The 12,305-nt window shown below is 35.4% G+C and overlaps 1 protein-coding gene across 1 annotated transcript in view; it reads right to left on the bottom strand.

Annotated features, from left to right (window-relative positions):
* Nucleotides 1–3,468: 3,468 nt before the first annotated feature.
* Nucleotides 3,469–12,305, bottom strand: part of LOC102804022 (insulin-degrading enzyme-like) — a 204,765-nt gene continuing 195,928 nt past the window's right edge. The window contains exons 19-24 of the mRNA XM_085504132.1: nt 10,706–10,817; nt 10,391–10,558; nt 6,678–6,802; nt 6,207–6,354; nt 5,483–5,751; nt 3,469–4,844 (exon numbers count right to left, since the gene is read on the bottom strand). Coding sequence (XP_085360258.1) covers nt 4,752–4,844; nt 5,483–5,751; nt 6,207–6,354; nt 6,678–6,802; nt 10,391–10,558; nt 10,706–10,817 — 915 coding nt within the window. The 3' untranslated portion in view covers nt 3,469–4,751. The remainder of the gene's footprint in view (nt 4,845–5,482; nt 5,752–6,206; nt 6,355–6,677; nt 6,803–10,390; nt 10,559–10,705; nt 10,818–12,305) is intronic.

Here is a 12,305-nt window from a genome sequence, read left to right as displayed (position 1 = left end):
TTTTTTTTTCAATTATAAAAACCTGAAATAAAATTTAGTATATGTGTTTATTTGCACATCAATGCAGTTTGCATTCCACTTACATAAGACAATAACAGGAGATGTCTCTATACTGTGAATTTGGTGAAGTGAAAGAATAATGCTTGGTTGTAAACAAAATATTGGATATTGATGATTCACAGTCATTGCATTGACTTAAAGCACTACTCTGTTACTGTCTTATTAAAAGACTGCACCTAGTATGGGCTCCACCAATGAGTAATTGACAGCACACAGTAATGTAATCATTTATGAAGTCACTCGATTTGGTAAAACCAACATTTTGAGTCATTGGTCTTCATCTCATTTGTCCTTGCTGGTAATGTTGACGGGTGAGGTTTAGTAGGGAACTGTTGGCATTGACATCAATGTTTATATGTGCTCAATAACTCAAATCATTTTCTTCCAAGCAATGTCAACTCTTTTACGTATACTGGTTTTGGCCTTCCCATTGAATTTATAGCAAACGTATCCAGGGTACACTGCATTTATCCTTGCACTCATCTGAAGTACACACAGTGGCACACTCAGCTTTGCCTATTAAGTATGTGGCACATTCTAAGGTACATTCATATTGTGTGTGGCAAACAACCAGGGCACACTGCATATGAGGCAAACTTATCAAAGGTACACTTTGTCTTCACCTCATGTTGCAAAATAAAGTGGGTGGAATGTCAGGGGAAGTTTCATGTTCTAAATGCTTCATGCAGTTGGTGAAGTTAGATCCAAAGTCAGTAATTCTACATACAAGGTCAGTAAAGTAGCTACATGTCAGCAGTAATGTAGAAGGCCTATAATGCAATGTGCAAAGTCGATAAAGTTGGTTGGCAAGTAGTAAAATATGAAAGTTGACAATTTATGACTGTTTTCAAAACGAGATGTCTCTCACACTTCATTAAAGTAGTGGCAGAGTAGAGGTAAATCTAACAACCAGCTCTGGCATTTCTCAACTCTTGATTCTCAATTGGTAGTTTTCAATACATAAATTGCAGACATCAAAAAGTGAAAAGCCTTTCAAATCGCAAGCACCTAATTCAGACTGACCCAATTATGCTTCTATGTGAATTCCAAATGATATATATTCATTTGTGACTGATTGTTTTACCATGTCACTCATCATGACTTGACAGCCTCCATCCTTTGCAAGGAAACCCGGCATTTTACCATGTCACTCATCATGACATGACAGCCTACATTCTCTGCAAGGAAACCCAGCATTTTACCCATCATGACTTGACAGCCTCCATCCTTTGCAAGGAAACCCAGCATTTTACCATGTCACTCATCTCATCATGACATCCTTCATCGACTGCGAGGAAACCCAGCATTTTACCATGTCAATCATCATGACATGACAGCCTACATCTTCTGCAAGGAAACCCATCATGACTTGACAGCCTACATCTTCTGCAAGGAAACCCAGCATTTTACCATGTCACTTATCTCATCATGACATCCTCCAACCTCTGCAAGGAAACCCAGCATTTTACAGTGTCACTCATCATGACATGACAGCCTACACCTTCTGCAAGGAAACCCAGCATTTTACCAAGCCACTCATCATGACTTGACAGCCTACATCTTCTGCAAGGAAATCCAGCATTTTACCATGTCACTTATCTCATCATGACATCCTCCAACCTCTGCAAGGAAACCCAGCATTTTACCGTGTCACTCATCATGACATGACAGCCTACATCTTCTGCAAGGAAACCCAGCATTTTACCATATCACTCATCATGACATGACATCCTCTGCAAGGAAACTCAGTTTGGTGTAGGCGAGTTCAGCGAGGTTCAAAGTCACCTTTATTTAGGCGACTCTAGCTCATCTTCCACAGAGATAAACACTTAACTTGAAGTAGGTGAGTCTAACAATGTCTAGCCTAATCTCAGTCTAAATGAGCTGAGCTCATCTCCCTGGGAGGTAGAAACTTATGGATAACCTTACCTTTACGCATTATTATCATGAGTGTATAATCCTTGGTAGATTGTTCTAACATGGCCATGTAAAAGACAAAACAGGTGGTCTTACTTAAACTACTACTTGTCCTGGCATGGTCCATTTATAGGTTGAGAAATATCAGCAGTATTTATATTTTACAGCTTGTTCAGTGAAATAGATTTCCATAAAACAAGCCATGCATGGCACAGTCCCCGTTAGTTATCAAATTTAAGATATATAGTTTTGTTTATAGTAATATAGCTGGAATATAACCATGTCAGGAATATGATTTTTTTTTAACATTAAAATGATTGACATTTGTATCTGTAATGTCTAATGTATATACCAATTTTGAACAAAATCCATTCATAAATGCAAGAAATGCTTGATATTTGAGGATTTTTTTTAGCACAAAAATAGCCACCATTTGGCCACTTTGAAAAGGATCGTCAAACCAATATATCCGTATATCTATGACATGGTGTATAATGAATGAATTAAAAATTTGAACATAATCAGTCAAAACAAGTCAGACATATGGGTCTGCAAACCCATTCATTAAAACAAAATGGCCGCCAGACAGCCATTTTGAATCTGATCTGAAAAATAAATGACGTGCATCAGGAACCCGTAATGTCTAATGTACCAAGTTTGAACGAAATTCATCCATAAATACTTGATATTTGATGATTTTTTAGCACAAAAATGACCACCATTTGGCCATTTTGAATAGGATCGTCAAACTAATATATCTGTCTATCTATGACATGATGTATAATGAATATTTAAAATTTGAACATAATCCGTCAAAACAAGTCGGAGGGTCTAGAAGCCAATACATTAAAACAAAATGGCCGCCAGTCGGCCATTTTGAATCTTATCTGAAAAACAAAATTATTTGCATTAAGGTCCCATAATGTCTAACGTATATATTAAGTTTGAACAAAATCCATCTGTAAACAGCCGAGAAATGCTTGATTTTGATGATTCTTTAGCACAAAAATGGCCGCCATTCGGCCATCTTGAATCAGATTGTGAAACAAATTGACGTGCATATGTATAATATCATGTGTGAAGTTTGATTGGTCCAGGCATTTCTAAGATACAGGCCAAAATATAAGCCAAAATATCACACTAATTATTAAACAAATGATATATCAGGGTAATCTGCCTACATTCAATATGGTGAAAGCAAATGTTTTTGTTACAAAACAAACTGAAAAATTAATATTAAATAAGAAGCCTGGGGATGTATTCTATGCAAAAAAGTGGGAGATTTTTCACTGCTAACATTGTAATTTTATTTGCATTTACATTATGTAATGTAATCTTACCTTATTTGAAGTGAACATCTTTGAATAAATATAAAAAAAAAGAACTACACCTAGTCCAGCATTATCTCAAGAGGAGAAAGATGCAATCTGCTTATTTGAGAGATATCTAGGATAAACATGATATATATACATTGTACTAGTTAGACGACTGTTCTAATGTAAATTTTACTTTATTCATACACATTTGTAATTAACCTGAACAGTTGTTGCTATAGTAATCAATAATGGTAGATAATGTTATAATATTGTGTTAAAAGCTAATAACATATTAACAATAATATAATATTAATTGCGGTTTTTGAAATAGATTTCATTGTTGAGAGCATTAAAATGTTAGTAATAAAATACAATACATATAATACGAATGTTAAGCTGAAGGCTATGTAGAATGTTGTATTGAATTCTAGTCTAAAAATTTGAACACCTGATTATTTATTTGGAAGTTACTGGTTTTCAAAAAATTTACCCATGCACGTATTGTGCTGTATTTGGTTCTCCAAAATGTTCATCTCTGATTTTTCTTTTTTGGACTTTTGATTCTAAAACAACTTTAGGCTTTAATTAAAGAGAACACACACTATACACACTATAAACTACAAGTCTTTTCTATGATGCACTGTCACTCACATTTTTGAAATCATGATTTCAAACAATTTTATTTTAAAAACTAATTATTTAAATAAAATTTTATAGTTTTATATGGTAAGCTGAAGGCTGGTATATTGTAAACTGTACTAAAAGCTGAAGTAGATGCCTATACAAGTATCACTTTCAGGATACAATACATCAAAATGATTTCAACAAGTCTATTTTATAATCAGTATTATCATAAATCTCTAAACATAAAAATTATAAGTAATTATTATACCATACACTGCCATTATTAAAATGTTTCATTCTCATTGGTCAATCAGTACCAGCCTGGATATCAGGTGATAACTGCTTCACTGGACAAGACATTTTACAAAATGCCAGCTTAATTATTAATTATGGTGAAAAAGTTGATACAAGTACATAAATGAACTACTTATTATGATGTGACAAAGTCAGTTTTACAAAGACGGGATAATTCATTCTGTAAGCTGTTTTATTTTCACTACTATGAATTTTTGCAATTTAGTATTTAATAAGTTATTCAATGTCTTCAGAACCTTGGTGACATTTTCACAGCCACAAGTGTCATGGTGTTGCAAAAAATTGTGTCTCAAGAAATTAAAGTGTTTGTTTGCTTTATTGCCTGTCATATATGAAATATAATTGAACAATAGATTTAGGTTCTACAGTGTATGACACTAATTTTGATTACATTTTTACTACTGGTATATCAGAATCATTATTATAGCTATTACACTATGTTATTGAATAAAATAATAATTAATTAAAACTGTATGTTAATTGATCACATATTGTTTGAAGCAGTCAGTTACTGGTCCATCACAGTTTTGATTTCTGTCCATTGTAGGGTTTGACTAACGGGAATAACGAGATACCACTCTTGAAACTTGTAATATCAGATATGTAATTTGCCTGCAAACATAGCAAAAGTAATAATAGTTAAAAATTTGAAATTCTGGTCAGCAATATAATGTGTACCTGCAACCAAAATGATTTCACATAATGTTTGATTTGCGAGTAAATGTATATTCTGGTAGCAGAAGATATACAAGTCCAGTCTGCATGTTCCTTGAATTCTTTGATTTATAGATTTCAAGTTTACATGCACAGTCTTCATGTTGTTTTCACTGTCTCAATGTTTAGTACAAGTTACATTAATTCCTTGTTAATTTCAATGCAATACGACTTGAAATGCATATATTGATATGTGGTAAGTATAATTATATATAGTGTAGAGACTAACATAGATAACATAATAGTAAAAAAAAATATGCAATGCAAACTTTTCTGACACATTTATAGATTAGAATTTTCAACAAAATTGCCAGCAATTCAACAAATTTCCACAAAATAACACTTGAGCGCAAAATTTTTCAACTGAATCAGGCAATACATGTACATATATAGAGAGAAATTGGCATGAACATGAACAACAATTTTTGCCTTTCATTCAAACAGGGACTAGTTATTAAAGAATTGAACTCATCATCATGACCAGTAAATTCACACAAATAATCAAAACATATTGACTGTGTCAACACTTTTCTTACCTCTCCCATATCTGGAGCAGGTGAAACCTCGTCGGAGTTATCTTGTCTTGGAATTGATTCCAGTCCCAATGTTGCCATGGTTTCTGCAATTTTCTCTGAATCCATATGGTCAACACTACCAAGTAGGTCTTCCATTTTCACTGCTGCCTCAGAAATGATGTGTACAGACATTTTGTGACGCCTTGGAGCATTGAGGGCTAGTATATCTTTGTAGTAGTGGATCACATCCTGCTTGCTCAGGCTTTTCAGATATGCTACCTCAACATTATCTACGGAATACAAAGTTTCATGAAACTGTACACTACAAATAAGATAAGTTCATCAAACCATTCAGTGTTGCTTGGCAACCACATATTTATCATGTAATGACAACTATAATACAAAAATAAACGCATGAATTCGGCAGACACAGATAAAAGTTGAGGGCGCTAATCACTTCTTCCTGTCATAGTAGTATTGTTTAGACATAATTTCAATCTTCAGATGAAAGTTGTGGGCACTAATCACTTCTTCCTGTCATAGTAGTATTGTTTAGACATAATTTCAATCCTCAGATGAAAGTTGTGGGCACTAATCACTTCTTCCTGTCATAGTAGTATTGTTTAGACATAATTTCAATCCTCAGATGAAAGTTGTGGGCACTAATCACTTCTTCCTGTCATAGTAGTATTGTTTAGACATAATTTCAATCCTCAGATGAAAGTTGAGGGCACTAATCACTTACCCCTGTCAAAGTTGTATTGCTTGGATATAATTTCCATCCAGTGTTTGGCAGACTCAGCTGACAGTTTCTTTGGCTTATCTAGTCTTCTTACTGCCAATGCCAACACATGTTTCTGGAATTCTTCTTCTGATAAGTTTTCAATGTGATCCTACAGAAATTTCCAAAAATATATAACCTTTAATATACATGTACCATTTCTATAAAGGCTGTACTGGTATATTATGTCAAGCATATTCTCATTACTATTCAGTTTGTAGAAAATTTACTGTAAACTATTCAATTTCACAACTCAATGATTTAATGTCGTTTGTGATAAGAAGAAAGCATGATGGTGACCCTGTTACAGAATTTGTGAAAATAATTCTGTTTACAGTGTATATATTATAGAAAATAACTATAATAATAATATGACTATAGCTACAAACTAGAATGCACATAAAATGACACTGAAACCCAAATAGCAAAACATACTTCCATACTCTGGAGAAAGGCTTCCACTCGAGATTCCAAGAAATCAGGTTGCTTTTCTGATTGGATAATGAAGCGTAATCCCTGCACACCATTGGCTCTTCGGATGCCACTTACAACAATGTACCCTGTATCAAAGTTCAAAGTCAGGTCAGTATGTAATTTAACAATTATAGAACTCTTGGCCATGTAATTAATTGTTAGACAATAAATTTATTCTTGTAAACCAACACTTTTTGTCTTCATTCATATGCAGATTGTAAACAGTTTACAGTTTACTTCATATGCAGATTGTAAACAGCTACAGTTGAATTCATATGCAGATTGTAAACAGCTACAGTTGAATTCATATGCAGATTGTAAACAGCTACAGTTGAATTCATATGCAGATTGTAAACAGCTACAGTTGAATTCATATGCAGATTGTAAACAGCTACACATCACCTTCAGCAGCCTGTGTCACAAGTGTCTACACAATACAATTCACATGGGATTTCATCAACAAAAATACTGACATTTTTTAATTGACCAAAACATGTGTTATTGGAAATAATAAATATTTTATTGAATTTTAGTTATTGAATTTTTTACATACAAAGCATTGTGTTTTTGAGACAAACAAAACCAGTAGCAATGAACTTTGATAAATTTGGAATACTTGCTTGATTTGTAAATAAATGCATCTAGTAAAAACTCAATGGTGGAACATTTTAGTTAAATTATGTTAAATATCTGCTACAAATTTAATATATGGTGGGTGATGCACCTTGGCACATTTTGGCCAAGAGTCAATAACAATTAAACAATTCCTTGGAAAACAAGTCATTGTCAATGACACGTCCCCGTTCCGTTCATATTTGAGTGACATATACATTCAAAGCAGATCATGACCGAAATGCACCTGCATATGTACAACACATTGTGCTAAATCTGAACAAAATCCATCCATGCATGACTGAGATCCGGTTCTGGAATTGTGAAAATATGTGATTTTGATGCATTTTCGGCCTTAAAATGGCCATCATTCCGCTATTGTTAAGCAGATCATGAAACAAATGCACATATCTATTTGTGACATGATGTACCATGTGTGTGTGAAGTTTGAACTTGATCAATCCAGACATGTCTTGGATACGGATCCAGAACTGAATTCTTTAACAAAATGGCCGCCAGCCGGCCATTTCGAACTTGATCCGAAAAAAAAGAAAGACGTGCATCAAGGTCCTATTATGTTTAATGTATGTACCAAATTTGAACAAAATCCATCCATGCATAACTGAGATACGGGTCCGGAATGGTGAAAATGTGCGATTTCAATGCATTTTCGGCCTTAAAGCGGCCCCCATTTGGCTATCGTTAATGAGATCATGAAACAAATGCACATACATATTTGTGACATGATGTACCTTGTGTGTGTGAAGTTTGAACTTGATCAATCCAGACATGTCTCGGATACGGATCCAGAACTGAATTCTTTAAAACAAAATGGCCGCCAGTCGGCTATTTCGAACTTGATCCGAAAAAAAAATGACGTGCATCAAGGTCCTATTATGTTTAATGTATGTACCAAATTTGAATGAAATCCGTCCATGCATAACTGAGATCCGGGTCCGGAATGGTGAAAATGTGCGATTTCAATGCATTTTTGGCCTTAAAGCGGCCGCCATTTGGCTATCGTTAATGAGATCATGAAACAAATGCACATACATATTTGTTACATGATGTACCTTGTGTGTGTGAAGTTTGAACTCTATCAATCCAAGCATGTCTCAGATACGGATCCAGAACTGAATTCTTTAAAACAAAATGGCCGCCAGTCGGCCATTTCGAACCCGATCCAAAAAAAAAAATGACGTGCATCAAGGTCCTATTATGTTTAATGTATGTACCAAATTTGAATGAAATCCGTCCATGCATAACTGAGATCCGGGTCCGGAATGGTGAAAATGTGCGATTTTGATGCATTTTCGGCCTTAAAATGGCCGCTATTCGGCTATCGTTAATGAGATCATGAAACAAATGCACATACATATTTGTGACATGATGTACCTTGTGTGTGTGAAGTTTGAACTTGATCAATCCAGACATGTCTCGGATACGGATCCAGAACTGAATTCTTTAAAACAAAATGGCCGCCAGTCGGCTATTTCGAACTTGATCCGAAAAAAAAATGACGTGCATCAAGGTCCTATTATGTTTAATGTATGTACCAAATTTGAATGAAATCCGTCCATGCATAACTGAGATCCGGGTCCGGAATGGTGAAAATGTGCGATTTCAATGCATTTTCGGCCTTAAAGCGGCCGCCATTTGGCTATCGTTAATGAGATCATGAAACAAATGCACATACATATTTGTGACATGATGTACCTTGTGTGTGTGAAGTTTGAACTCGATCAATCCAAGCATGTCTCAGATACGGATCCAGAACTGAATTCTTTAAAACAAAATGGCCGCCAGTCGGCCATTTCGAACCCGATCCAAAAAAAAAAATGACGTGCATCAAGGTCCTATTATGTTTAATGTATGTACCAAATTTGAACAACATCCGTCCATGCATAACTGAGATCCGGGTCCGGAATGGTGAAAATGTGCGATTTTGATGCATTTTCGGCCTTAAAATGGCCGCTATTCGGCTATCGTTAATGAGATCATGAAACAAATGCACATACATATTTGTGACATGATGTACCTTGTGTGTGTGAAGTTTGAACTTGATCAATCCAGACATGTCTCGGATACGGATCCAGAACTGAATTCTTTAAAACAAAATGGCCGTCAGTCGGCTATTTCGAACTTGATCCGAAAAAAAAAATGACGTGCATCAAGGTCCTATTATGTTTAATGTATGTACCAAATTTGAATGAAATCCGTCCATGCATAACTGAGATCCGGAATGGTGAAAATGTGCGATTTCAATGCATTTTCGGCCTTAAAGCGGCCGCCATTTGGTTATCGTTAATGAGATCATGAAACAAATGCACATACATATTTGTGACATGATGTACCTTGTGTGTGTGAAGTTTGAACTCGATCAATCCAAGCATGTCTCAGATACGGATCCAGAACTGAATTCTTTAAAACAAAATGGCCGCCAGTCGGCCATTTCGAACCCGATCCAAAAAAAAAAATGACGTGCATCAAGGTCCTATTATGTTTAATGTATGTACCAAATTTGAATGAAATCCGTCCATGCATAACTGAGATCCGGGTCCGGAATGGTGAAAATGTGCGATTTTGATGCATTTTCGGCCTTAAAATGGCCGCTATTCGGCTATCGTTAATCGGATCATGAAAAAAATGCATGTGCATATGTCCCATATAAGGTGTGATGTATGAGTAAAGTTTGAACTTAATCGGTCCATGCATGTTCGAGATACAGGTGATCACGGACGCACGGACGCACGGACGCACACAGGGCAAAACATAAGTCCCCGTTTTCGGACTGCGTCCGAACGGGGACTAATAATTGTCTATGCTTCAGGAACTGTGTCTACGGATATGATAAATATATAATCCCCCGATATTCCTCACTCGTGTTATGTCATTTTGGACTTATTATTCATAAATGTTTCTCTAAATCCAAGGAAAATAAGAGTGTTATACATAATAATATAAAAGCTAGATGTGTAAAATATTCCCAACTTGTATCCATGGGTTTTCACACTTACTACCAAATACTCAAAAGCAACTTTTCTAGAAATCTCAGAACTTACCGAGCTGTTCTTTAGTTCTTAGTGTATCAAAACATGGTTCACTGATAATCTGACAGAATAATTCCAATAACATGTTGGACCTAGTTGACTGTAGATCTGTTTGATAATAAATCTCAATACAACTATTACTGTGGACTTCATTGTGCCGTTGATATACATAATAACAACCTAGAGCAAAACATTACATTTATGTTACTTTAATTTAAACGTAATTTGCGAATGACTTGAAAATTCGCAAAATTAATAAAACACCATTGCAAATAGAAAATGTTTAGAAGAACTGCAATTTGATATATATACTTATGACTGACTTACCATCTGGTAGCTGCAATTCTCGGTGTCTTACAAGCTGGCTGGGTAAAAGAGGTTTAGTTTTAGCATTTGTTCTCAATGTTGTTTCAACCATGTCAATTAGGTCAATTGCAGTCTGTTAATGAGAAGAATAAATGAAACAAGTCAATGTACATATGATGTACAATTGGGAGGAAAATTTCATAGAAACCAAAACTGACATACATTAATTTAAAACAATGATAAAGTTCCTATTGTGTACTCTGTCGTTTGTCATTAAGTAAGTTTAATCTAAATAATAAATCCGTGAATATGCCTGAAAGCAATGGTAAATCAGCAAAATTTAAACCCAGTGAAAATTAGTCATTTTACAGTAATAGAAGAGTGAAAACCTGTATCCCATGGTATTTTTCACTATGGAGATAATTTATCTCTTAATCCTGTGCATAGTGAACATTATTACATTGCAATTACACATATGCAAAAACCATGTGATATTGCAGTACTTGATTAACCTGATAGATCAGTCAGCTCTCTTGAGTAGACTTCACAAATCAAATATGCATTACCTTCCAGTAATGATTACTACTCCATAAAATGCCCAGGATTTGGACATCCAATTTGTGTTTTTCAGCAACTAAAATTGTTGCAGTTGGCCATCTTTGATCAGATGACAAAGATGATGTCATGATGTATAAAGTTTGAAGTGAATTTCTCAAAGCAAGATATATCTAAAATAGAAATTGAACTAAATGACATTTTGAATGAAAATTTCATACATAAACTACTAGCCATAATGGTTAGGATCAGGATCAGTCCAAGGGCACGTCTGAAAAATGACGACAGACACACGAATTAACCCCAAACCACAAGTCTATGTTTCTAAATTTGTCGAAGGAAGCTAACAAGAAGCAGTGGAAAGCTCATTATATGCAACAATGTCTAGCACTTCTAACTATGGGTGTCTCAAAACAGCGTTTGCAACCACAGTTGCTACTCTCTGAATTGGTAGCAAAGGTGCTTTGTGACCTGAGAAAAAGCATTTTGCAACTCAGTCGCAAAGCTCTAGTAACCAACAACTTTCTTTGTATGGGCAATATTTATAGTGAAGCTTTGTTTGGCTTTATTGCCATGCCAGCGTGTCATCGCCAATTTGGTTTGTTTATTTGACACTAACGCTCTGTCTTCCAGGCTTGCTGTTGTATGTGTGTTGTACATTTCTCAGTAACTGTGGTACTGTATGATTTCATGCCCAGAACAACAGTCAGCAGTAATGTACATTCATGCCGAGAACAATTGTCAGTGAGGCTCTGTCAGCAGTGTATCAACACCGATACGCCGATACCGATTGTGTAAACAGACCTACTGTCAGAACCGACCGATTTATATAGCCCCGCAATTTCTCCATAGACGCCTATGTTGAAACATCCTGTGAAATTCGACCACTGTCTACTCCGAACACCGACCACATTGATCGGCCCAACTCCAATATTCACACTGAACACATCAACCATCTGACCAGTTGCATCACATCCGCTGTCTAGTAATCCGGTCTGTCGAACCTAAAAAGTGTGCATTGTGTTCAAATAACCGAACGTCATATAAACAATACCGAATTTCACAC

This window comes from Saccoglossus kowalevskii, chromosome 10 (genome assembly GCF_978046115.1).
Source record: "Saccoglossus kowalevskii chromosome 10, keSacKowa6.1, whole genome shotgun sequence".
NCBI lineage: Eukaryota > Metazoa > Hemichordata > Enteropneusta > Harrimaniidae > Saccoglossus > Saccoglossus kowalevskii.
This window is presented reverse-complemented; position numbering and strand designations above follow the sequence as displayed.